The sequence below is a fragment of the Equus asinus genome, chromosome 6 (assembly GCF_041296235.1).
Source record: "Equus asinus isolate D_3611 breed Donkey chromosome 6, EquAss-T2T_v2, whole genome shotgun sequence".
Classification (NCBI taxonomy): Eukaryota; Metazoa; Chordata; class Mammalia; order Perissodactyla; family Equidae; genus Equus; species Equus asinus.
Genome location: NC_091795.1, coordinates 5,299,288 through 5,326,746, shown reverse-complemented (window position 1 = coordinate 5,326,746; position 27,459 = coordinate 5,299,288). Strand labels below are relative to the sequence as shown.

Below are 27,459 nucleotides of genomic sequence, written 5' to 3'. Positions count from 1 at the left end.
CCGGTCCTTTCCCTTGTGGAGGAGCCTAGAAGGGATCCTTGAGGAAATGAGGAGACCCCTGGCTCCCTCGACTTTGAGGGATGTGGACCCCACTCTCCTCCAGGCACCCCTGGAGGTCCCCATCTGTGCAGTTTCCTGGGGCAGCTGTGACAGCACCACGAACTGGGTGGCTCAAAGCAACAGGAAGCTATTCCTTCACAGTTCTGGAGACCAGAAGTCCAAAGTCAGGGTGTTGGCTGGACTGGCTTCCTGGAGGCTGAGGGAGACTCCGTCCCGGGCCACTCTCCCAGCTTCTGGTAGTTGCCAGCAATCCTCAGGGTTTCTCGGCTTGCAGCGCGTTACTCCAACCTCTGCCTCCGTTTTCACGCGGCCTTCCTTCCCCTCTGGGTGTCTCTGTTCTCCTTCTCTGTCTCTTACAAGGACACTGGTCTTTGGATTTAGGGCCCACTCTCATCAAGGATAATCTCACCTCAGGATCCTTCCCTTATAACCTGCAAAGACCCTCATTCCAAATAAGGTCACCTTGATGAGTCCCGGGGGCTACGACTTGGACGTAGCTTTCAGGGTCACATAGTCCAACTCACTGTAATCTAATACCTCTGAACAGAAAGACAGGGTGCCACCTGGGGAGGATCAGGCCAGGATGGTCGACATGGTGGGGAGGGCATTTGGCGCCAATGTTACCCCTCAAGGGCAGGGTCTCCAGGATTCTCTGCAGGAATTGCCTGGGCAAGATCATCGCATGGCCCAGATCCTTCTGCTTGGCCCTTAACCTCATCCCTCAGCCAGCTCAGCATGCACGTGATGCTTAACAGGCGCCGTCTCTAAGTAGACCGTTCCTCCAGGGATCTTCTTGCAAAGGAAACCCTTGAATCTTTGAGCCCCTCAGGGCCTGAGGTGGGAGATGCTGTGCTCTGTGAGTCTGTCGCCCTGCTGCCTGCCCCTCTGTCCACTGCCGAAGGACCAGTTTTCTTTAGAGAGTAATCTTTAGTTCCCAGGAGTGTAGTTTTTAAATAAGCTCTTGCTTTGTAGCATGAAAGGTTTTGTCTGGATTTTCTTTGACAAACACAATAATTAATTCAAGTTCTAAGAATAAAAACAGGCCACCCCACACTGGCTTCTTCCTCATTAAACACAGTGTGACACTGATCAACCCAGACCCAGGCCAGAGCGACTTTCTGAGCGGCTCCAGGAGGGCTCTTGACAGCTGCTTCGGGATGGTGTCATCAGCCGCCGAGCTCTCTCCAGTGGGCTCAGGACCTGTGACTGACAACCAGGCAAGGGCAACCTGAGCATCTTGGAGGCCCAGGGTCAGGCAGCAGAGGAGAGAATAGACGCCTTTGACCTCCAGCCCACCTCGCCTTTCTCTTGTGGGGCAGGAGCCTCCTGTCCACTCACGCCTGTCTCCTCTTGTCGTTTCCAGGACTCCTCCTCCTCGGCCGGACCCGCCCCAGCGGCTGAACAGCAGGGCACGGCTCCCAAAGTCCAGCTGCCCCTCAACGTGTGAGCTGCCGTTTATGTTTTTGGGGCCCCATGCCTTCAGCTTCTCCCTCCCACCCCTGCTAGCGTGTCAATGTACAGTTTCTCTAGGGTTTTCTGTTTTGTTACTAGCTGGTTAGTTTAGTTATGTGCATCTAATAATGCTGCTGACAGGAGAGTGTGGAAAACAAAAGTCTAGCAGGTTCTTTTTTTTTTTGAGGAAGATTAGCCCTGAGCTAACATCCACCACCTCTTCTTTTGTGCTGAGGAAGACTGGCCTTGAGCTAATATCCGTGCCCATCTTCCTCTACTTTATATGTGGGACGCCTACCACAGTGTGGCTTGCCAAGTGGTGCCGTGTCCACACCCAGGATCCGAACCAGTGAACCCCTGGCTGCCGAAGCGGAACGTGCACACTTAACCGCTGTGCTGCCAGGCTGGCCCCTAGCAGGTTCTTTTAATGTCATTGTCTCTAGGACATTTATTATAAGCAGGGTGATATTCAGAATATTTGATGAGGGGGCTGGCTCCATGGCCGAGTGGTTAAGTTTGAGTACTCTGCTACAGCGGCCCAGGGTTTCTCTGGTTCGGATCCTGGACATGGTCATGGCACCACTCATCAGGCCACGTTGAGGCGGCGTCCCACGTACTACAACTGGAAGGACCCACAACTAAAATATACAACTAAATACTGGGGGGATTTGGGGAGGAAAAAGAAAAGATTGGCAACAGTTGTTAGCTCAGGTGCCCATCTTTAAAAACAAATATTTGACGACACAAATATCATCAGGAAAGGAGCAGCCATAGCATGGAGAAGACCCCAGAGGCCCCTGAGAAGGTCAGGGGTGGGCCCCGGAGGGCAGAGGGCAGCCAGAGCTGGGCGGCCTGGAGCTGGGAGCTGTCACTAGTTAGCCACTCAGAAGCAGCTCAGTGTTGTAACAGCCGTAACTGTCACACCGCGTCCCCAAATATAACCAGGTGAGTCACTGCTAGGAAGTGAGAGGCTTATCTTGTTCAGAAAATCTGCTCTTGTGAAATTACAGCTCTTAAAAGATATGTGCAGTTTAAAAATTCTCCATTTAAATAGTGTTCTGAAGACTTAGCTTGCCTTCTGCTCTTTACTTGGCAATGAGTTCAGTGACTTGAATGAATGTTTTAAGGTGGAGAACATGAATTCGGTAAATAATATGGCGAGGTAGAAAGTTCCATAGATGCGATGCCGGTCAAAGGGACACTGAGAACCCGTGTTGTTGCAGACTGGGATGTATTTCAAGCAAAAAATGCCTTTTGAAAAAGCAACTTGCCAAGCTTCAAAAAGTTTCCTAGAAGTAGAGTAAGTTCGCGGTGCAGCTCGCTCCCTCTGGACGCCTATCGGAGCGCCCGCCCTCGTCTGGCGGCAGGCGGGAGGCCCCTGCACACCCTCCCTCTGTCTGCGTGCACACTCCGCCACCATTAGGTTGTTACCACCAACAGCTAAACATAAGGAAAGTGAGGCTTGCCTGTCTGTTACCCAGCTTCAGAGGGGACGTGACTGCTAAGCTACCTTCTAGATGTCTTTAGGGTGAGATTCAAGTTTTCACCAACACTGGACAGAAGTTACTCTCCTTTGACTCTGTCTCCCAGACAAGCTCCAGCGGCTTCCACTCAAACCTGGGGCCAGGAGCTCACGGAGAAGGATGGGCGGTGGTGATCTTGCTTTTCCTGAAGAGCTGGATGCAGGACCCCATCCCTGAGAGGTGGACCTGCATCCATGGGAGACGCTTGGACCCTAATGTAGTTTCCCAAATGAGAGGCAGGACATGGTGAGTTCTTCAAGGACAAGGCCCAGGAGTCTCATTTTGGGGTCCCCCCAGATGGACGCCTTGCACACAGGCTCTCGATAACTACTTCCTGGTTCAGTGAGAGCCAAAGCCTTCCCATCCAGCCGTGAGGGCTCCTGGCGTCGGCCAAGCCCCCAGTGCTTATGTGTCAGGTCCGCCCCCAAGAAGGCTGCTCTGTCTTTGAGGCCGAAAAGGTAATAGAGTTCCAAGAATATCCCTCTCCAGGAGCTGTGAAGACGTTCTGGAGGCCTCTACCATGCACAGGCCTTCCATGTCACGGGGGGCTTTTTAATTTGGGGCAGAGTATGGAAGGACCTCTTTCTCCCCCTGCCCGGCCATGGGGGTGAGGGGTCACTTGAGTCCTCAGCCCTCAGCCCTCTCCCCATCTGCCTCACCCCAGCACATGGCTGTCTCTGTTTGGGTTGACATTTTCACTTAGGTAACAGAAGGGAGACTTATGTGTCAGACACTCTTCTTCAAAGGGTGATAAGTGATTTGGCAGGACTGTGTCCATGGTCACAGTGGTCATCTGAGCAGCAGGTGAATCGTGCCAGCAGGACTAGGATTGGCTGTTGTAAGTAAGTGTGTGGGTGCCATGGCTGTATACACCAAGTGACAAGCACTGTGGCAGGTAATTTATGTATGTTACAGTACTGTGCATGATCCATTTTGAGAACATGACCTTTGAAATCACGTTTTCATTTGATTCCTAGGGAGGGAAAGATTAGATTCACCTCATTGGCTTATCAAGTAAGAGATTGGTCTGACCGCTTGCCCATCCTGTTTAACTCTAAGAAGTTAACAGTCCCATGCTTACAGTGACAGGCTTTAGGGGTGGGAGGGTGGATGCCCTTCACCTGACTGTTCTTCCGCAAACAGTGCCAAGAGTCGTGTTCAAAGGTCTGAGATTGAGCGTGAGGGGCGCTACCTTCATGAAATCTATGGCCTGGTGAGTGTGCTGCTGTGAGCTGGCAAGTCTGCTGATGGCAATGGCCTTGGACTCCAGGGAGTGCCCACGGGGCTGAGCTGACCGTCAGTCACAGACCCTCACTCTGCAGTCCTCTTAGCACGTGGGTTTGACTGCTGTGGGTGAAGTGTTGTCCTTCAAACACGAGCCCACATCCTGGAAAGGCCTGGTCTCTCGGGTCAGCTTTGGCAGCAGGATGTTGTTCTTGTCCCCTTCTCCCGGTGTTTAAGAGGTTTCCGTGGGCACTGATTTCCTGCGGGTTCAGTTGGGCTGAAACACAAGAAGGGTCTCAGTTTGCCCACCCCATGCATGGAGGTGGCTGCTCGTCTGTGGGGACCTTGACACACGCAGACCCGCAGGATCCCACACCCTGTCTTCTCACCTCCTCGGCATTGGGAAGCCACCCGAAGTCCGCTCCCTGGCCCTCAGCATCTGCCCGACCTGCAGTGCTTCCTAGGGGCAGAAACGAGTGTCTGGTCCTGGAGGCCATGCTGCGGGCCAGAGACAGCCTGTCTGAAGGTCTGAAGGTCAGTAGCGAGCACTGTGACTGGGCCACCACTCAGGCTGGGGGCATGTCTCACCCCCACTGCTCCATGGGCATTTCTGAGCCAGACAAGGGGAGTAAAGGCTGCAGGGTTAGGAAGACAGCCGAGGGCGTGCGAGGAAGGGGCTGAGCCGCCTCCAGAGTCCCGGCACCTTCAGCAGCTTGGCCAAGTCCCCTGAAGCTCTGCTGAGGAGTCAGGGGCGCTGGAGGAGGAGGAAAGCACGGGGTCAGGTGGACAGACTCAAGGTGGACTGCCCCTGCCCCCTCTCCCGGAGCCGCCCTCGTGGGGCCTGAATGCAGCCCACCTTCTGAGCAGGAGACTTCCACAGTCAGAGGGGAAGACTCGTTCTTGTGGGAAAACCCAGAGCCTCCTGAAGTGTGTGACTACCCGATGCCATCTGGGTGCCCTGGGTGTCTCATCAGGGAGGCCGGAGAAACAAGGGGAGGCAGGAGCAGAGTTGCCTGCAGAAGGGGGAGGGAGCCCAAGGGGCAGCAGGCAGCATGCTCCTGGCCATGCTCGGGGTGGAGGCGGCATCCGTTACTTGGGGGGAGCGGAGGGGAGCTGCTCCCATGGGACTGCAAGGGCAGTCTTGCAGGCCTGGCTGTGACCCTCCTTGTGACCCCACCTCCATTTGTCCTGAGGGTCAAGAGGTTGCTGAGCCACCTTCTAATGACTCTGTGGCCCCCACTTTCTGTGACATTAGGAAAGGGACTGGTGACCAGATGGCACCCCGCACAGGAGAGGGGAATCTTCCCCAACACGTCCATTGCACAGTGGCTGGCCCTGCGCGTCTGTCCACCATGGGCTCGATTAGTGTGAGCTCAGCGCACCAGGACCCTAGAACAGAAGTCCCAGCCCAGGCCACAGTGAGGCTGCCGTCCAGGTCCAGCCTTCTCTGGCAGCACCCGGCCTCGTGGTCCACACTTCCAAGGTCACCACACCCGCCCCAGGGTGTGGAGAAGGTGACCCCTGCTGCTCCCGTCACCTTCAAGGAGAGAGCACACCAGGCCCTGAGCAGGGAGGGAGTGGGAGAAACGCATGTGGGAGGAGCAGGACCCCCTGGGCAGAGCGGGGAGCATGGCAGGCAGAGGCTGGAGCCTGGTAAAGGTGCTGGCCGGCCACCTACGGTGACAGAAAGGAGTTGCTCCTTGAGCCAGCAAGAGCCGGGCAGGTGGCGGGGTCCCCAGCAGCACCAGGTTTGTCCAAGTCAGGTTTCCTGGAAGCCGACCCCGAGGCTGAGGCTTGTTGAGGACGGCTCCCAGAAGCTGCACCCATGTGGAACAAGCCACTGAGCAGTGGTTGCAGGCAGCTCAGCTGACCCTCCGTGAGCTCTGGACCCTGACAGCCCTGCAGTTCCCCTGCCCAAAGCGAGCCCGTGGGCCTCAGGCTGCACGGTGCCAGGTGAAGCAGCAGCCTGGAGGGAAGTTCCCACTGGGGGCACCATGGCACGGTCGGCAGCCCTGGCCCACTCTGGGAGACAGTGCTGTGGCCCTTGAGTGGGGACCAGGGCTGGGCCTCACCACACCCAGAAAGAGGTGGGTCTTCAACTTTAGAAACATCCAGAGGGCTTGTGGAAGCCGGATTGCTGGGTCTCATCCAGTTCCTCTAGGGTGAGGCCCCGACTGTGCAGGTCAAACAAGTTCCCCGGTGACGCAGCTGCTGCTGGCTGCTCCGTGGGGGTCACCGCACTACAGCCCCACCGGCACGTTTCCCGTGAGCTCAGTGTAGGAGGGACGCCAGTCCCCGCACTGGCCTCATGGCCACGCGGCCCCCAGCTCCTTCCTCCCTCGGACTCCCAGCATTGGGTTCCACCTGAGAGAACTTTGTCTGAACAGCTCCCGAATGCTGCCCGCTTCTCTCCTCTGAGCGTCTGCACCCACCGCTAGCCCCAGCTGCAGCATCTCGTCACCTCACGGCTCCCTCAGCTCGGCTGTCATCTCCTTCAGGAGGGCTTACCTGGCCTTCCAATTGTGGGTAGTCCCCTCCCAGGCCCCGTGGCAACCTGTGTAGACCCTGACATGGCACCTTCACCACCCGCCTCCCCCTGCCCGGGAGCAGATGCTCCACCAGCTGGCTCACCTGGCAGTCGTTCGTAGACATCTGTTGAATCCAGTCAATGAGCGGGCATGTGTCTTGCTAGTCTGGGCCCATGTGGCCCAGGCACCCAGAAGAGCAGGAGCAGAGCTCTTTGCAGGAGGAATGGGAAAGAGTCTTGTTTATTTTAGAAGACACACAAGTAAGCCATCCTGTCGAGGAAAAGGGCAAGAAATTAACGAGGGCACTGAAATCCTTGAATTCCCTCCTTGATTAGGGCAGGAGGGAAATCTGTAGGCAGTTAACAGCAAGTGAATGTCTTGCTATAGAAATGAGCAAGTGACGCGGCGAGTGCTGTGCTCAGAGATTCCTAACAGGCTGCATGTAAGAACAGACAGTGTGCGGTGCCCAGCTGGGTGGCCACAGCTACGGCCGTGTCCAGTCGACCCTGTCTCTGCGAGGGCGCCTGGGGGCGGGCTGCAGGGCCTGGCATCCCACCCCTGTCTCACACTCTCAGGTCTGCCTAGAGGAGAGGACACCTTTTCCTAACTGGCGCAAAAGCCCCATATTGGCTACAGGGTGAAGGGGAAGAAAGCATTCTGAACCAAATTCTCCTACTGTTGCCTTAAATAAGGTGTTTTTAGTACCAACCTCTTTTGTGTGAATCCGCAGAGATGAATTCTGGTCCTAGAGGGGCAGCCCCTGTCTGATCTACGCGTGCTTTTGAGCCTGCCCTGAGCCCTCCGTGGAGGTCTGTATAAAGCCACCAAGGCCTTGTGAAGGAACAGAAAGTGAGAGCAGGGCCCTGGGAACCGAGAGGGTGAGCACCACACAGTGCTGCCTGCTCTGCCCTGCTCCACAGTCGGCCTGTGCCCGTGCCTGGCCACAGCCCCTGCAGGCTCCCTGAGGACAGCTCACCCAGACACTGGCAGGGCACGCCCAAGGGGATGTGAGTGGAAAGGGAGTGCAGAGATGGCACCCCTGTGGCCGTCACTCGGAGCCCAGACGGAGTGACTTGATACCTGGCGCAGGCGGGGAGAGCTGCAGGCCTCAGGCTGACAGTGGGCGGGGCATCTTCTGTTCAACTGTGGTCTGTCCCGTGCTCTCCCTCGAGTCATTCCGAGAGGAAGGCAGATGCCATGTGACATATTCCCCCACGCCAGGTCAGCACCCCGCCCAGCAGGAGCTGCGCGCCCGATTTGCAGACACCACATGCAGAAGACGACCTGGCAGACCCATCTGCGTTTGGTTTCCCCTCTGAGGCACCCAAAGGAAAAATAAGTCCGAGGGCAGAGATTTTTCAAGGTGAAGTCAGATTTATTTACATCCCAGTCCCGGCAACGCACACCTGGAGGCTGCACTTGAAATACTGAGACCAGAGGAGGTATTACTCACTGACAGAGTAAATTTAAAAGAAAGCTGAAAACAGCAAGCGTGTTAGTGCCCTGGTGCAAACCGGGGCAGCACCTCCTCATGCCATGGCCCCATGGGCTCCGGCTCCAGACCTGGCCTCGCCTGGGCAACCTCGGCAGGGCCTACGGCCTTCGCTGCAGCCTCCGTGGGGCCCTGCCCAGGCCTTGGGCCACAGAAGCCCACCTGCCTCTAACTTGCTGCGGGAGCACAGATGCTCCGTCTGTTTGAGCCTCAGTTCCTCAGCCATGAGGTAGGGGGTCACCCCAACCTCAGAGTTCACCCCTGGGAGAGCTGGCACGTAGCGAAGGCCAGTTTCCTGCCCCAGCCGTGGCCCAGGGCTCCTGGGGTGGGGGTGGAGCTCTGCACAGCTGTCCTTAGGGCCCTGACATCAACTCCTTACAAATGAGGTAAAGTCAGAGTTTTTGACTCTGATGACTTTGAGAGCTGTGCTTTGAGGAAGAGGGCCACGTCGCCCCTTGGGGGTGATGGTGCTGATGGCCTCCTTGGAAATGACACTGTCTGCACTGTCCATTGTGAGCCCCCAAGAGGTGTGTGTATCATGGGCAATCTAATAAATAAACTGGCTGAAATAGCCACTTCCCACTGTGCGGAATCCGGACTGTCCGTGTGAAGAGCCATGATGTAGGGTAAATCCGAATGCGCCTCTTGCCAGCGGACCTAAGGGACGCTTCTCTCACAGGCCCGTGCCCAGGATGTGGTACAGGAGGGGGAGGTGCCGTCGTTCCCGCCCCGCGGCGCTGTGGCCCGCACACGGAGTTCAGCTTGGACAAACCAGGCAGCAGGCGTCCAGCCGGGTTCACCTCTTGTCTGCCCCTCCTGCTGCCTCTGCTACTTCATGAGAAACCATGTCTATGTGTATCTAAAATAAAAGTGGAATTTTAAAGAAGGCTTTGCTGGCTTAAAAGTCTTCATCAAGATGATTTGAGGCCCACAACCTACAGAACCCTCATTTTTGTTTGGTGGGGAAGGATGAAAATGGCCCTTTATGCTGAGAAGTGAGCCCAGAGCCCTTGCTTCCTACACGGCGTGGGCCCTGAAGTGTTGCATGGGAGAGGGTCAGCTCATTCCCGGAAGACAGAGAACTTCCAGTTATTTGATGGCTGTTCCCCCAGGATCACAAACAGGACTGTTAACAGTTCAGATGGTTTGTGGGGTATTTATCGCAGTTGCTAACACTTGCTTTATTTTTAAAATCTGGAGTGTGAATTCCCTGCTGTGGAATTTGGATGCTAACGGACATGGCTTGCTGAGCCAGCTGTGGGCAGGTGCAAGTCCCAGTCCGTGGGCTCCTGAGCCAACGTGAGCTGTCCATGCTTGTCTCCTGGGGTCTGTCCTCTCTCTGGCAGGGACAGCTTCCTTATTTGGCAGATGACTGGGAACAGGATCCCCTTGTCCATAGCTTCATACTCCACTCAGCAGATGGACAGTGCAGGGTCCCTCTGAAGTCACCCGGGTCCCAGAGGCTGGAAGGGTAGATGGAGGGGTCAGGAAAGAGGTCCCAGTCGGAGGCACCCTTTGCTATGCCACCGCCGTGGCCTGGGTCGAGGAGTCCTTGACACCTCCAGCAGCTGGCAGAGCTGATTTGGTGTCTCTCTTGGAACAAGCTTCTTCATCTCCTGGCTTCTACCCCCCTGTGACTCATGTCTCCTACCTCCACCTTTCTGGGCCGCCTCCCTCCCCTCCCCACAGCTTGCCACCCCCGTCTCTGCTCTCTCCTTTCTGTGGGCTCTTCCAGGCCGCCTCGGCCCCTCCTGGACCGCCTCGCTCTCTTGCCCCGTCTTGCAGCCTCCGCTTCTCCTTTTCATTTCCTCTCCTTCCTTTTTAGAGATCAGCAGCCTGCAGCTCCCTTCCCTCTGCCTTCCCCTCCACGCTTCCGTGAGCTCTTCCCTATGGCTCCCATCACCCATCTCTTCCTCCCGTAGTCCCAACTCCCCACATTGGCCTCCTAGAAGAGGAAAGCGAAAACCTGATTGCTCTCCACTATTTTTGTGTTCAAGGTCTGCTGGCAGACCTTGGGGCAGTACAAAACAGGTTTTAGTACATGCACACATATGTGCACACACGGACACACCCACACCCCCTTTCCTGCCTATCTTAGTCTCAAAACCAGAGCGCCTATTTTATTCTTTTTTCAACAAATGTTTATTGAGAATCTACTCTCTTCCAGACGCTACTGTAGATCCTGGGGACAGAGCAGGGAGCAAAACAGATACAGATCTCTGCCTCGTGGAGCACACGGTGTAGTGGGAGTGGAACAGGAGGATGAGAGATGAGAGCCCCAGAGGGAGGGGAAGGTACAGGCAAAGGCCCTGGGGCAGGAGCATGGTCAGTATATTCAGTGTGTATACATAGTACACATATATTACAGTATATATAGCTTGGAGTAAAGCTTCCCTGAGCCAAGATTTGGTGGGTCCCCTCAGCTAGAGACTTGTCCGCATGGTCCCCTTCCTCCACGCTAGACTCTGGTTTCCGTCTACACTGGCCCTTGTCCTTCTCAGGAGGTAGAGGTGGCCACAAGTCAGCAGGTGGCTGCCTCTTGCAGGATCCTAGCTAAGGACAGGATGATCTGTCACAAGAGGTCACAGCTGCTCAAATTCCCTTGATCCCACAAGAGTGTGGTGAGAAACTGGGAGATGAGAGAGGAAAGGGAGGGAACTTAAACTCGACACAGCACCCTCCCTGAGGAGGTCGGCCACCTTGAAACTTCCATGTGTGAAAGGAGCCTTTGGAAAAGGGGTCTTCAGTAACGCAGAGCTCTGGGCAATAGACCCCAGGGCTTGGCCGGGAGGAAGCCTGAGGTGTAATGCTCTCCCTGTCATGTGTTCTGTGATCCCAGGCCACATGTGCATGGCGCTGCTCAGGTGCACAGGAAACCCGCAGAGTCCTGTCCAGGACACCAAGTGATGGCTGGTGGCCCGGTCCTTCAAGGGAAGTGCTCAACAGCCAGCAGCCAGCAGGGGCCTGGAGGGAGGAGAAGGATGTGCATGAGGCCCACGGAACTTGATCTCCTCCTGGGCCTGGGGATGGAGGAGCAGGGGTGGGGGACTGCAGGCCAGCAGTGGGCCATGCAGTGGGGCCACAGCGCCACTCTGTGCTGTCCAGGCTCCGCACAGGCCCCAGGAGTGGGTGGAACAGAACCTCAGTCCTCAAACCTTGTTTAACAAGCAGGGGAAGAGAGCCCTGTGTCGGTCCCCAGATGTGCGAAGGAGCAGGGGCAGCGTGTGGTTCCTCTCTCTCTGACCAAGGGAACGTGGCTGTGTGACATGGTCTGTGCTGCACACACACACCCCAAGGAGCCCTCGCCCCAGCTTGGCCTTCTGCTCCTGGCTACCGTGTATTCACTGGCCACAGAATCAAAAAGATTGTCTCACATCAGGAAGAGACAGAACGAGGGAAACAGACAGGATTTATGCTTGAATTATGTTTCCTTGAGAGCAGGCACGAAAAGTCGTGCATCATTTGTATCGGTTCACAGGCCTCCCACTGGCCCGCCTTCTTTTCTCTTTTCCTCCTTCCCGTGCCCAAGCCTGAGCGGTGTGGGAACCCCTCCCCTCCCTGTGGAGGTGGAGGGCACGCGGCATCTGTGATGTAGAGGCAGTGTTCACGTGACTTTTCCGTTTGTAGTCATTCCTCTGTCACCATCAAAGAGCTCCCTGGGAGTCATCAAACGGAGAACACAAAGGGGCCACCTAGGTCTCTTCATGTGTCGCCTGGACACTGTGTCAAAAACGTGGATTTTCTGCCCATCACAAGCGGAGGGTCCTCACGGGTGATGGCTTCATCTCTCCCCCATGAAGCACAGAGTCCTTCCTGATTGTCAGGGTTCATCTGTTCGCACGGAGAAAGAAGCAGAGATGTGAGCCCCCTTTCATCCTGCGATGTCCAGAGCGGGAGAGGGCCGAGGGCGGGAAGCCTGGAGAGAAGGCAGGTCAACAAGGCCGGGCTCCAAGGGGCAAACAGAGGTGCCTGCTGTGTGTAGGATTAGGAGGTTGGAAGGGGTGGCAGCTTTTATTTTGTTTTACCTTTTTCTACTTTATTTTAAGGCCAAGACATCTTCCTCCCTTCAGAATTCTCATCCTGCTCTGGTGTGTCCTTTGCTAGGCCTCCCAGGCCCAGGCGGCCTCCTCTCTCCCACTTGAACCCTAGTGAATCCTGTCCCATTTCTAGATTCCCTACTCAGAAGGCCCTCCCAGGGTCAGGAGGGAGCTGGGGGGTCTGGGAGCCTCCTCAGAGCCGTGTGTGCACGGATGCCTCAGGGATGCTGCAGAGATGCTGCCGTGCGTGCGCCCTGAGGAGCCACGGCCCTGGCAAGGGTCAGTGTGCCCCCCAAGTAGTCCATCCTGGTGGAAGAGCCAGGAGATGACGTGTCAGTCACATCCATCTCTGGTGTCCTACGGATCTGAGCCCCAACCCACTCTCCAGCCTGAAGCTTTTAAGCAAATAGAGTTGTCTGATCCAGTTCTCTCCATCAGTTCAAAGCCAGCCATTTCCCAGACCCACAAAGTAGGAAAGCACCGTGCAAGGCTCACCCAGCCCTTACAAGGACCCGTGAGACTGGGGCCGAGCACCGCGGGGTGCGTCATACGAGTGCTCGCCCCAGGACGGGGGCTGACTTCAAGGCACAGCTTCTGAAGCCTAGGCCAGGACTTACAACACTAGGTTTGTTCTTTATGTGTCTTAAATAGACTGTAAAGGAAAGTAGAATTTAAACCATTAGTCATGGTACAAATATTGCAAGGGAGAATGCAACCAAGACCTCCCTAACTAGACTCTTTTCTTTAAAAAGGGCTTCTGAGCTCTCTCCAGGCTCAGGTTGATTGGAAGAGCCAGGCAGGCAAGCCAGGGCGGAGTCAGACCAGATGAAGGAAACCCACACAGACCTACTTAGTTCACTCTCCATTTTCCCTAAAGTTTTCTCATGACCATGAGATTTAGAAAAAAATGGTCAGGCCCAAATTCCTGGTCCCCAGGGATCTAGTTCTGACCCATCCCTAGGGCTTTGGACGAGGCGTGTAGCCTCACTGAGCTATCAGATGGAAGGTGGTGCCAAGTGCCCGCCTACCAGGCCCCTGAAGGGCTGCGGAGGGATCGTGGGCACTAGCATCACCAAGCGGAGGCTTGTCCGCTCCCCGTGGGTCCTCCCAGGACCCGGGTCTGCAGATGTGTGGTGGCCGTGCTGGGGGCCCCTGTGACTGCCTGGCTGCTTGATCATGAGCAGTAGGTCAGATGCACTGTGCAAGCCTCACGGCATCGGCTGCTCTCTTCAGGCTAGGTTCATCCACAGATGAGCTCACATGTGACCAGGTGATGCCAGGCGCCCCTGCCCGCCCCGCCAGCCTCCATTCATCCTGGGCCCTGCTTCTTCTGCCTGCAGGTACCTGGCGCTCTACGCCTACAAGCCCCAGAAGAGTGACGAGCTGGAACTGCGCAAGGGCGAGATGTACCGTGTCCTTGAGAAGTGCCAGGACGGCTGGTTCAAGGGCACGTCCCTGAGGACCGGGCTCTCTGGGGTGTTCCCAGGAAACTACGTGACGCCTGTCTCCAGGTGAGGGCATCACTGCCTGGGAGAGGGGGAGCTGCCCCACATCCCCTAGCAGCTGACGTCACTGCCTGAGGGGCCACTCAAACACACCGTCTAGAAGGCTTCGAGGGCCCCTGCCCGCGGGGCTTGGCCCGTGAGCTCCGAGCAGCCCTGAACCAGAGGTCTGCGTGGCAAGTGTTTCACCTTCTGAACTGGGTTTTGCTTGTCTTTCCCCAGCCTCTGTGTCATCACATAGAGACCTGCTATGCATAAAACACACACATAGGCCTATATGAAAAGGAAAAGTTATATATTCTCAAAAGTTAACAGTTGTTATTGAGTGGTAGCATTATGAGTAATTAAAATTTCTTTTCTTCCTTGTGCGTTCCTGTGTTTTAGAAATTTTCTGTTTTTTTATTTTTATAAAATACAAAAGGGAATTTTAGGAATTTACTGCAGAGGTAATCCAGAGTTGTCTGAGAATTTTCCACTGGGATGAGGTGTCTGCTGCTTGATTTTATTTGTCAGTCTCACTAATGGAACCCTGTCTGGCACAGCCCTGTGATAACACTCCAGAACACGCAAATAAACTGAAGACACAGCCTTCGGGTTCTGCTGTCTTTGGAGCAAGGCTGCCATGCAAATCTTAGCGCCTAGACCTTGTGTTGGTGGCTACACCGCCTCACAGTTCTCAAAGCGCCAAGCAGAGCAGTGCTGGCCTGGAGATGGCTCGCTCACCCCTTGTCTGACGGCCCTACGTGCAAAGGCCCGGAATTTGTGAGCCCACTTTATTCAGTTTTTTAAATTATTTCCTATGGTAAAAGTGAGTTCAACAGGTGGCAGATGTGATTTAAAAACATTCATGGTTTTGGCAGGCTGGCCAACGGTTCCCGCGGGAGGGGACTTCGGGCAGCTCTAAGGGCTAAGGAAGAAGGTGCCACCCCGTGGTCCCACGGCCCTGGAACGGCCAACCCTTCTCCCGCGGCTGCAGTGCAGAAGCGCTGACTCAGTGGCACATGGCTCTTCCCCAAGTGAGGTCACGGCCCAGGCATATGAGCCTGGAGGTGGGGCCCGCCCACCGGCCCAGTGGCCACAGGCCTGGCAGCGCCTGTTCTCTCCTGCACGCGGCCACCTGTGTCTCACTACTGAGGTCCTCAGGGGACAGAGGGGGAGTTTACCTGACTCCTGGACAGTTGGAAGACGTCTGATCCCCCGAAAGTGAACCCACAGAAGCTTCCAAGCCCCGGACTCCGCCACACCTTGAACCCCTCGGCCGGTGTGTACGTTTGGTGGACATGCGTGCGGGACGAAGGGGTGAAGCCCATCTCAGAGTGGCTGTGCTCCTCTTGACTTCTGACACCCTGCACTCTCAACTGGTTTCTTCTGGAAGCTCCGGGGTGAAAGGGCATCTGTTTCTGGTCTGAGACTGCCAGTTCCCTGACATCTCTCGGAAGGACGTTGTCTGTCTGTGCCCTTTCCCAGAGGCCAGCAGAAGCAAGAAGGTGGCCATGTCCAGACGGAGACCAGTCCTTGCTGTCCCTTGCCATCACATGCCGAGCCCCGTGGGGTGTGGCCGAGTCATCGTCTCTCCTGGATGTGTCTGGGGACACACAGCTGTTTGTTAGAATGAATCAAGGCAGCAGCTCTGGTACAAAATGTTTGATTGGCTGGGGTCATTTGTCTGTTTCTCAGGGTTCTTTTGCTATTTCTTAGATATTCACATTGAGAGTTAGCCCCGTGAAGGTCTTAGAAAGGGGGCCCTGCTGTCGCACTCAAGCCCTGGGCATGGTTTGCCCACCAGGATTGTCTTGGCATTGGTTTAGGATCTGTCCCCTGGACTACATGCTGTCATCTCTCAGGTCCAGCAGGGAGGGACGGGCCTTTCGCGCTGGCCTGTGTGGCCTGGTTCCGTCTGTGCCCTCGCCTGACTTCATTCTGCTTTGTTCCCTCAGGGTTCCCGTAGGAGGGGCTGGGCCACCCCGGAATAATGTGGTTGGAGGGTCTCCACTGGCCAAAGGGATGGCCGCAACCATCCACCCAGGCGGTGGAAGTCTGAGCAGCCCAGCCACTGCCACCAGGCCCACCCCTCCCCTGACCACACCCCAGGCCCAGGCCCAGCACCAGGCGGCCTCTCCCGCGATGGGCAGCTGTCTGCGGCACTCAACACAGCCGGCGGCCAGCCAGGCCCGGAGCACCATCCCCACAGGTACGCACCAGACCCCCGGGGATCTCACTCTGCTGAAAAACTTGACAAGGGAGTGTCTCAGGGACACAAAATGTGAGAAACATTTTGGCCCAGGTCTCAAGCAGTCCATGGTGGGGCAAATTGTATTTGCTTATCAGAATCACAAGCTTCTGCTGATCTCTGGGAAATTTATTGACTTATCATATTACCCTATCCTGGCAGCTGAAATGGATTAGAGAATTCACAAATATTTATACATTTCATTATAGCAAGAGGACTGCGTGGACTAATAAGATTAACACTGGTGCCTCCGGATGCCCCCGTGAGCAGGGGTGCATCAGCTGCACAGGCCTTCCCCGTGCCAGGCCCTTAAGACTTTCCCAGTTAGGCTGCATCTCACTGACCAGGCTGGGACTGAGACCCAGATCCTGGGTGTTCCCTTTCTGAAATGCTCTGAGGCTAGAAAGAGTGCCGGTCATTAATCCTTCACCTTCATGCCAACTTGATCAATAGCCAGGCTGACATAATTTAAGAAAATCCAGCTTGCTCCCAGTGTGGTGTGAGATGAAGAGAAATCATGGGGCGGATCTTAAAGGCCTAGAGAAGGTAAACACATCTTACTTGGAAGCTTAACACTGAGCTAATAAGAACTACTGGAGCTTGACTTACGTGATGCTCCTGGGAGCCCACTCCAGTGACCTCCTGAAACCACAGAACCAGTGACATCGTCACCGTGCAGTGAAGGGAACAGCGGACCGGGGGACAGAACTCTGAATTTCATTAAATGACACACCCCAACCTGACTCTCAGAAATCCTCTCCCTTCTCAAAGTAAGGCTCAAAGGACAAAACAAACACGAATTCTTTGGAGCACTAAAATACACTGTTTCTTAGAATCTAGCCAACCAGAAGACGACCCTTTACAGGTGCTCCAGAAAGTGTCTTCTTGAGTGTGAAAAGTGGAGATGGGACTTAGCACAGCCAGGGCCGTATTTTCCCCCAAGTCCCTGTGATGGGGCGGAGGTTAGATGCCACTTGCTCACCTGATTACTTCTTGGGGAAGGTGGCCTGCACATTGCCATGCTGATGCCAGTCCGGGCTTGCACGCGGCAGGAAGAATTGCTGAGCCCTTGAGGGAACCCTGAATGTGATATAAACCAGCCTGAGTGTTGTAGAGTGTGGTCCGTTTCAGTCAGCGTGCCTGCTAACAAAACAGGACCCGTCTCTGCTCTCCGCTCTCACGGACTGAGCAGCTGTCTGGGAGGGCCGTGCGGCTGTGCAGGAGGGTGGGATGTGATGGAGGCTGGGAGGATGGGAAAGCCTTCTCACAGAGGTCCATCCCACAAGGAGCAGCAAAGTAACAGGCAGGAACACAAAGAAGGTCGCCCTCTGAAGCTGGAGGAGAGGATAGTCAGACCAACAGAAGTGGGAGCAAGCACATTCTTGCTCAGCCAGCTGCAAGCACTTCAGTAAAGACAGAGCAAACAGACGCCTGGTTGGGACGGGAGCAGGGAGGCAGGCAGTCCTGGGTTTGAATGCTGGGGCTGCCGTAATTGCCATGGCCTCGGTTTCTTCCTCTGTAGAATGGCACTTACCTCTGAGGACGTTGTGTGAGAACCATCCAGAATGGCTTCTCTAGTATGTATTCAGTACATTTAGCTATTTTTATTCTCTGTTAGAGAAATAAGAATATTATTAGAGTACTCAATGCATGAGAGTCAAAAAAGTCAACATAAATTGTTACCAACGATCTAGGGGTGTATTCTCACTTAAAGGCAGTGGGGACCCACCAAGGGATTTTAAGCCAGAGGGATGACACCTTACCAATATCACCAGGCATGGCTGGAGGAGGAGTTGGCGTGGCGCAGCCTCAGGCCAGGAGCCACTAGAAAGGTGTTGCTGTGCCCAGGTGAGAGATGGCAATGGGCCTGGACCCAGTGAGTGAGGTTGCAGAATTGGGACAAAATAACAAGATATTTAGGAGGCAGGATGGTTATGACTTGGGGATGGACTGGATGGAAGTGCTCAGGGAAAGCAAGGAACCACGTCCTGTTTCCAGGTTTCTGGAACCAGTTGACTGGGAAAATGACGATGGCATTCCCTGACCTAGAAGAGACTAGAAGGGACTGGCTTGTGGGGGAAGTTAATGACATGCAGTTTTGAGAGGTACAGTGGGTGCTGGTCACACTGTGGCCCGCTGGCTGATTTGGGACAGGCTCCCGACATGGGGCTCACATCCCATGTGTGAATCTTGCCATCCCTGGTGGAAGGCAGACCCTGCTCTTCTAGCCTGCCTTGCAAGTACCCTGCAGACTTGTGATCTAAACTGGGGACAGATACACTTGCACATGACTTCCATTTGGAAGACAACAGGAGAGGCCATGTGGATGCCTTTTGAGGATGAAGGTGGTAGAGAAAACATCTAGCTTTTCAGGAGAAGCAGAGTGACTTCGTGGGTCCCGTGCCTGATTGTCAGTGGGTGCAGGCTGGACTTCTGGGGTCCTGTACCCAACTGTCAGTGGGTGCAGGGTGCAATTCTAGGGTCCATAGCCTGATCCTCCGTGGGTGCAGGGTGGGTCTGATGCCCACTGCCCAGCCTCATGCTGGGTAGTGCCTGTGTCCAGCAGTGGTGGGTCTGCACCAAGGAAGTGTCACAGAGCCTCCAGGACTGCCTCTGCCACCCCAGACTGTGAGCACTTAAGAGTCTTTCATATATCTCTTTTTTGTTTAAATTAGCCAAGAGTGAGTTCTGTGTCTTTGCAGCTCTTGCCTGCAGGGCCCTGGGGAGGAGCTAGTTGTCTTTTACTGAAAGAGCTCTGCAGCAGTATCACCCGGTGTCCCATCTCTGGCCCCAACCACTACCTTCTTAGCCGTGCCCTGGCATGGCTCAAGCTCACCTGATGTTGGTTCTTGGGAGCCTGTAGCTGGGGACACAGCCTTGTAGTAGCCAAGTGACCCAGTGAGTGCACGCAGAGCTTGCTGATGTGCTCAGCTGGGTCAGAAGTACACAGAGATACTGATCTCCGGGCCCTGGAAGCTAACGTCCCACCAGGTCCCTTCTCGTTATGCACATCTCACCCACTTACCCCAGCATGTCATACAAGAGTTTCCTGTGTGCTATGACAGAGAAGGTTCCGGCAGCCCTGTCCCTCTGAGAGTGAACAGCCCAGCATGGCAGCCCTGGGTTATCTGCACAAAATGCCAGTATAATGGCCTTTCCATGCCACACCTTCCTAGCAACTTCCTCAATTCAAAGAAGAAAATGGGGCCTGCCAGTCATTTCTCCCTCCATGAAATAACAAGCAGAATCAAAAGAAATGGGCATGGCTAGGGCAGTACCGCATTGCGCCTCAGTCATCAATCACCATAGTAACCACCACGGTGTGACAAGCATTCTCTTCCAGCAGTTTAATTTTACATATGGGAAGCGTGAGGCACAGGATGGGTAAAACAGCTTTCCCAGTGCATTCCAACCTAATGCTGTCCCCACACTATTGCTGTCACAGCCACGTTAAAGAATGGCTCCTGTGGCGTCATACCAGTGAATTAAATGCCACTGAGTTCCCACAGCATTTTCCACTTCACTCTGCATTTCAAGAGAGAAAAAACACTGTTGACAGTACAAGTAATGGATTGTTCGTGCAATAATTGCCCATTCCAGCAAACCCAGCCCAGGCGGTTGAGAAATGTTTCATCAATGTTCTCATCTCGAGCTAAAGGCAGGCAGTCTCACAAAGGTGTAATTGCATTGCCCATAACATCCAATATGATTTGTTCTACTTGATTAATGTAGCTCCTTTTCCCAAGGGCAGAGCTCTCACTGTAAAGTGCTGGGGTCCACACATCCTCATATCAGTGTCTGGCAGGGGCGAGAGCCCTGTGCAGCCATGTGTTCACCAGCATAAAAGCACTGAAAGAGAGCTAGATACACACAAGGCAGTCTGCTAGGGTCTGAAAACACAGAGAAGAACCAGATAGACCCCATTTCTAACCCCACTTAGAGAGAAGGATAAGAAAACCAGTTCTTATAAGAGAGTTTTGAAAACACTGTGGTGGAGGCATCTGTAGGGTACTAAAGCATGCAGGAGAGAGATCGCATTCAGACTGGGGAGGAAAGTAGGAGAGAAATAGGGAGGGGTTTGTGGAAAGTTTTCAAGAGGAGGTGATGCTGCCTTGATTCCTCAAGGGCAAATAGGAACTATCTGAGGAGACAAAGCAGAGAAAGAGTCCCAGCAGAGGGACCAGCAAGGACAGAGCCATGTGTTGAGAAAGACCATAGCCCTTACTGGGGTAACTTTAGTTAGTTTGATAAACTCAGACAAAAGCCATGGAAGGAGAAGTATAGTGTTTTGATGACAGTTTCTCTGCTGAGCCAACATTTCCTTTTAGATCTCAGAGATGAGTAGAGCGTAGCCTCCGCAGGGGTGAGGTGACAGTGGGAGAAGCTGATGCGGGCAGAGGCTGGGGCCACAGAACCGAAAGCAGGCCAGCATGGGAGGGCGAGAGAGCAAGGGGAGGGCGAGAGAGCAAGGGGATGAGGGCCTTGAGGTGGCGCTGAAGGGTAAGCAGGGGCAGAGCATGAAGGTTCTGTTAGACCACGTCGAAGAATTTCAGTCTTTATCCTAAGGGCAGTGGAGCACCTTAGAGGGTTTTAAATAGTAGATGTAATCGGATATTTGTGTCTAAAAGATAAAGCTAGACTTCTGCTTAAGGTAATGAGGACAGGATTATCCTCCCACTGGAAACAACTAAAAAACAACAGACAAATATATAAAATGACAGTTTGCAAGACGGCAGATGTTAGAAAGCCAAGAACAGTGATGTGCGAGAGATGGGAAACAAAGAGATGGGCCCAGCATACACACCTGGAGAGAAGTTCCAGGCTGTGGCACAGGGAGGGAAAGCCCAGAGGATGCAGAGCATCCCTGTTGAGTAGTATACTGCGAACTAGTCAGCATGTGCATGTGAGGAAACTACCCAAAGCCAGGAAAAATGAAAGAAGGACCAGTGCTGTCAGTGCTGTCGTCCCTAGGCATGAAAAGGAGCAGGAACACGTAACGGGCAATAGAGTGATAAAGCAATCAGAACCAACCCAGGACTGACACAGAAGTTAGAATTAGCAGACAAAGACCTTAAAACATATATCATAATTGCATTCTATATGCTTAGAATGTTAAGTAGGGACATGGGAGATATTTAAAAGACCCAAATCAAACTTCTAGAAATAAGAACTATAGTGCATGAGACCAAGAATATACTTGATGGAATTAATGGCAGGTCAGACACTGCTGAAGACAATGTTAATGAACTTTAAGATATAACAATGGAAACTCTGAAAAATGAAACACAGAGATAAAAGAGAACTTTAAAAAATGAATAGAGGGGATCAGCCTGGTGGTGCAGCAGTTAAGTTCACATGTTCCTCTTCGGCAGCCTGGGGTTCGCTGGTTTGGATCCAGGGTGTGGACATGGCACCACTTGGCAAGCCATGCTGTGGCAGGCATCGCACATATTAAGTAGAGGAAGATGGGCATTGATGTTAGCTCAGAGCCAGTCTTCCTCAGCAAAAAGAGGAGGATTGGCAGCAGATGTTAGCTCATGGCTAATCTTCCTCAAAAAAAAAAAATTGAACAGATCATCAGCGAGCAATGGGAAGATTTCAAGTGGCTTAATATACATGAGATTAAAGTCCCCAAAGTAGAGGAGAAAGAGGCATGACAGAAAAATTATTTGAAGAAATAATGACCAAAATTGTTCTAAATTTGTTGAAAACTACAAACTCACAAATCAACAACAGTTGGTGAATCCCAAGCACAAGAAACATGGAGAAAACTACACCAAGGCAAAATCTAGTCAAATTGTTCAACGTCTGTGATAAAGAAGATCTTAAAAGCAGCCAGAGAAAATAGATACATTATGTAAAGTGGGAAAAAAATAACAATGACAGATTTCTTGTCAGGGACACTTCAAGTGGGAAGGCAGTGGAGAACTGAAAGAAAGAAATCTGTCAAGTTAGGATTCTATACCCAGCACAAATATCTTTCAAAAATGAAAGCAAAATAAAGAATTATTCAGACATTGTAAAGCTAAAAGATTCCATCATTAATAGACCCACACTATGATAAATGTTAGAGTTCTTTAGGAAGAAAGAAATTGATACTAAATGGAAATGTGGGTCTTTACGAAGGAACGAATGGTAACTACATAAATATGTAAGATTTTTTCTTATTATTTAGATATCTTTAAATTATAACCATTTAAAAAAATAAAAACAACATGGTTTGGAATTGAAAACATATGTAAAAGTAAAGTGTATAATAGCAAATGCACAAAGGTTGGGACAGGAGAAATGGAAGTATATGCTGTATACTGTATTGGGGTGTTGTAAGTATTCTTATGCTATATCTGAAGAGTTATGGGAACACTTGTAGGTAGACTACGATAAACTAAAGATGTAAGCAACCACTAAATATGAAAATGGAGAGTTACAGCAAATGACCCAACAGAGGAAATAAAGTGGAATCACAAAAACTTCAAGTTAATCCAAAAGAGAGGAAAGGGTACAAAGAATACATGGGTCAAATACAAAACATGTAGTAAATTGTAGATTTAAAACTAGTCATATAAATAATCTCATTAAATGTAAATGGTATAAATAGCCCCAAGTAGAATGCAGAGATTGTCAGTTATTATAAAAAAAAAAGATTGAACCATATGCTGTGAACAGGAAACAGATTTTAATATTAAAGTATATATAAAGTATATAAAAAGGCAAATAAGTTAAAAGTATAAGGATGGAACAAGATACACAGTTGATTCTCATAATTCACTGTAGTTATGTTCTATAAAGTTTCCATGAACACTGAATTAGTGAATATTGAACTATTGCTCCTAAGTGAAATAGGTGTGTGTGTGCACGTGTGTATCTCACATAGATTATAATCTTAAATACTAGAAACAACTTATCTTGGTAGATTCTTTTTTTTTTTAAAGAAGAAGTGAGGTTTAGAAGTGTTAAGTGACTTGCCTGAGGCCACCCCCCTAAGAGGTGACAAAGTTGGGATTCAAACCCGTCCAACTGGCCGCAGAGCTGGAGCTTCTTGCACTGCGCTGCCTGCCGCCTCCCGTCTCTTTCCTGGGCATCCTTGTATGAACCGAAACGACAAAGCAGAGTGCTATCCTGTTACACTTCAGCATCAGTGACTCAGATTTTTTGCTCGTCTGTGCATGTCTGGGAATGACCACAGAAGCACCACAGGTACTCATTTGGTTACAAATCCATTTTAGCTAGTAGGTGAGTCTGCAAATATGGAATCTGTAAATAATGAGGATGGACTGTACCAGGCTTGCTAATCAAAAGAAATCTGGAGTGGTTATATTAATAGCAGACAGAGTAGAATTCAGAACAAAGAATATTATTATTAACAAAAAAGGCAATTTAATAATGTTGAAGGGGTCAGTTCATCAAAAGGACTAAATATTTATGCCTTGAATAACAGAGCTTCACAATATGTCAATAAGTGATTATTGGTAGAAGTACAGGGAGAAATAGACAAATCTATAATTGTAGTCATAGATTTCAATCCTTCTCTCTATAACTTAGAGAGCAAGTAGACATAATATTGGTAAGAATGTAGAACATTAGAACTATACTATAACAACTTGACTTGATTGACATTTTTGGAGTACTTTACCTAACAACAGCAAACTACACATTCTTGTCATGTACACACAGAACGCTTACCCAAGATAAACCATATTCTTGGCCAAAATATTTAAATCTTGATAAATTTAAAAGGATTCAGGTTACACAGACTACAACAGAGTGAATTAGAAATTAATGACACAAAGATATCCCCAAATATTTGAAAACTAAATGGCACACTTCAAAACAACCCATGGATCAAAGAAGAAATCAAAAGTAATATTAGAAGCATTTTGAACTGAGTGAAGTGAAAACACAGCATGTCAACATTGGTAGGAAGCCGCTTAAGCAGTACTTAAGAGGAAATTTATAGCACTAAACACCTGTATTAGGAAAAAAAAAAAAGAAAGTTCTCAGATCAATTACCTCAGTTTCACTTTATGAAACTAGAATAAAAAGAAGAAAGGAACCACAAAGGAAAAGATCATGCAGAAATCAATGGAATAGAAAGCAGAAAAACAATAGAGAAAAATCAATGAAACCAAAATTGGGTTCACTGAAAAAATCAATAATAAAATTGATAAACCTCCTGCCAGAGGGATAAAGAGAGAATACAAAAGTTATCAATACCAGGAATAGTAGAAGGGACATCACTTAAGATTCTACAGGATAATAAAGGATTATTATAAAAAATATTATGCTAATAAACTCAACAAATTAGACAAAATGGATAAATTTCTTGAAATATACAAATTTATAAACTTAAGAAGTAGTAAGTAACCTGAATAAGCCTATTTCTATTAAAGAAATTGAGTTAGTTAAAAACCTTTCACAAAGAAAACTCCAGGCCTAAGTGGCTTCACTGGTGAATTTTACCTAATGGTTATGGAAGAAATTATAACAATTCTATGGAAACTTTTCCAGCAAATTGAAAAGAAGGGAGAATATTTTCTAACTCTTTCGATAAACCCAGCATTACCCTCATACCAAAACCAGACAAAGACATTAAAAAGAAAATAAATCTACAGACTATCACTCATAAACATAAATGTAAAAATTCTAAACAAAACTTTAGCAAGTCAAATAGAGCAATAAATAAACAGGATAATACATCATGACCAAGTAGGGTTTATCCCAGGAATTCCAGGTCTCATTACACACTTGGCAATCAATATAATTCACTGTATTAACAAACTAAAAAATGAAAATAATATGATCAGTCCAATAGATGTGAAAAAAAATTTTGACAAAATTCAACATACAGTTCTGATAGAAACTCTCAGAAAATGAGAAAATAGAAGTGAACTTCTTCAACCTGCTAAAGGGCATCTCTGAAACCCACGGCCAACATCAGACCTTAATGGTCAAAGACTGGAAACTTTCCCCCGAGATCAGGATCAAGACAAGGATGTCCACTCCTGCCACTTCTGCTCAGTATTGTACTGTACGTTCTAGCCAGAGCAATTAAGTTAAGAAAGAAATAAAAGGCATGCAGATTGGAGAGGAGGGAGTAAAACTATCTTTGTTTGCAGGTGGCGTGATCTCTTATATAGAAAACCCTAAGGAATCCACACTCACACACACACAAAGCTTTTTTTAGAGCTAGTAAATGAGTTCAGCAAGGTTTCAGGATACAATATCAATATACAAAATCAATTGTATTTTTACATACTAGCAATGAATAATTAGAAATTGACATTTAAGAAAAGATACCAATTTTAATAGCATCGAAAAATGTAAATGACTTAGGAATAAGTCTGACCAAAGGTGAGGAAGACCGGTACACTGAAAACTACAAAATATTGCTAAGAGAATTGAAGGAATACTTAAATAAGTAGGCAAATATACTTTATTTATGGATGAGAAGACAATATTGTTAAGGTGTTTATTCTCCAAGCAGTGACCTATAGATTCAATCAAATACCAGTGTCCCACCCAACATTTTTGTAGAAACTGGCATCTGGTTCTCAAATTCATATGGCATGAAAGGACCCAGAATAGCCAAAAACAACGTTGAAAAGAAGAACAAAGTTGGAAGTGTAACACTGATTTCAAGACATATTGTAAAGCTACAGTAATCAAGTCAATGTGATACTAGTGTCAAGATAAACAACTAGATTAACAGATACTTTTTCTGAAGACAGAAAACTGTGCATTAAATTTGGTGACAGGTAGAATCATATTGATCTTGTCCAGGTAATATTTGATGGGATGATGGGTGAGAAACCGTGTTTCAGTAGACGGAGAGGCGAATGGAGGACTCCTGGACAGTACGGAAGAGTGAGCTTATGTAGAAATCCCCTACTTTCTCTGTTCTAAACACAGAGAGCTTTGTTTTTAAATTTTTGAAAAGTCAACTCTATGGGTCTAAACAAAATGGAACACACAATACCAAGTGGGGTTGAAGCGTTGGCCTGCCAGGCTCCAGGACCAAAAGGAGGTGGTGCTGGCTGACTTTCAGCTCCTGCAGGAGATTGTGGACAAGAAGGCCCCAGTAAGTGTCAGAGGCCCAGAGCCGAGTGCGCTGGTTCCAGCAGCTGCAGCCACTTCCGAGGGAACGATCGATGCTGAGCCCCTGCCTGGGTCTGGGCGAGAACAGAGAGTCCCACCTGGTCACAGAGCTGTTTGGCTCTGGCCTGGGGACTAGATCAGCACCATCCCTGCAGGGCAGAGCCAGAGAGAAGCAGTGAGAGAACTGCCAGACCCAGAGAGGTGAGCAAAGAGAGGAAACCGCATCAATAAGGCGCTCACGCTCAAGATGAGCTTCACACTCAAATCTCAGAGCACAGGGGGAGAACTAATGCATGAAAGAGAGCAATAAAGCGAAGAAATGGGAGGGAAATGAGAGAGAAATCTGAAAAAGTGTTTGCTATCAGTGTATTTAAGATCTCTAAGAGGAAGAAGAAAGAATAACACCCCCCCCCCAAAAAAAAAGAAAATCAGGGGTTTATGAAGAAAAAAGATAACAGATGGATAGCTATGAGTCAGAAACTGCTGGACATGAAAAAGAACAAACTTGGAATTTTGGAAAGAGAAAAATATATTTATTTACATTGAAAACATCCATGGGTGACATAAACTGTAGACTGGACACAGTTGAAGATGGAATTAGTGACACTGGAAAGCTGTACAAAGAAATTGATCACAGAGCCGAGACGAAAACTGCGATGAAAGCAAATACTGATCATACAAAGAAATGAATGAAAAGTAAGCAAGAGCCAGTGTAGACACTATTTCAAGATTGTTAGGTAGAAAGAAAAGCAAGAAAAGGAGCTACTAGCCAGAAGAACACAAAGTACAGAAGGAGGACTGTTTTTCAAATGGGAGAGACTTGACTTGGTTAGTAAATTACAGGAGGAGAGCCAATAGAGGAGTTGAATGCAGGAGAGCAGAGGCTGAGCCAGGGGAGAGTGTCAAGAAGAGGGTGAAGGGGTTAACTGGGGAGACCCTGTGTCCTGCAGACTGGAGGGAGGGTGGTCTGGATGTGGCTGAGTTGAGACAGAGGTTGGCCTGAAGTCGTGGGGGTCTCCAGTATTCATTTCATCCACAAAGTCAGAAGTGAGAGACTTGAGAATAGGGGAAGGACAAAGCTGATGATAAAGTAGGTCATTTATTCATTCAGCTACTCTTTATAAAGCCCCCACTGGGTGCCAGGACCGTTTCTAGGTCCTGGGGACAGAACAGTGGACTGCATGAGGGCTCACAGGACCAAGGACCAGAGTTACTGAAGCACACTGAAGGTTTACAGAGAGGAAAGGGGGACCAGACTGAGCAGTCGTAGCAGTTTCTCAGACAGCCTACGTCTGTCGACGAGGTTGCTTTGGCAT

General features: G+C 50.5%; 1 protein-coding gene and 1 long non-coding RNA gene across 6 annotated transcripts in view; one reads left to right on the top strand and one right to left on the bottom strand.

Annotated features, from left to right (window-relative positions):
* SH3RF3 (SH3 domain containing ring finger 3) overlaps positions 1–27,459 on the top strand; it is a 343,617-nt gene that overhangs the window by 256,176 nt on the left and 59,982 nt on the right. For all 5 annotated transcript variants that reach the window (XM_070511485.1, XM_070511482.1, XM_014829961.3 and 2 more), the window contains 3 exons: positions 1,424–1,503; positions 13,657–13,827; positions 15,756–16,009. In XM_070511485.1, coding sequence (XP_070367586.1) covers positions 1,424–1,503; positions 13,657–13,827; positions 15,756–16,009 — 505 coding nt within the window. The remainder of the gene's footprint in view (positions 1–1,423; positions 1,504–13,656; positions 13,828–15,755; positions 16,010–27,459) is intronic.
* Positions 13,834–26,461, bottom strand: LOC139045478 (uncharacterized). Its single transcript, XR_011503801.1, has 3 exons — positions 17,583–26,461; positions 17,031–17,128; positions 13,834–15,403 (listed from the first exon to the last, which is right to left on the bottom strand). It is a non-coding gene; the product is annotated as an uncharacterized lncRNA (long non-coding RNA).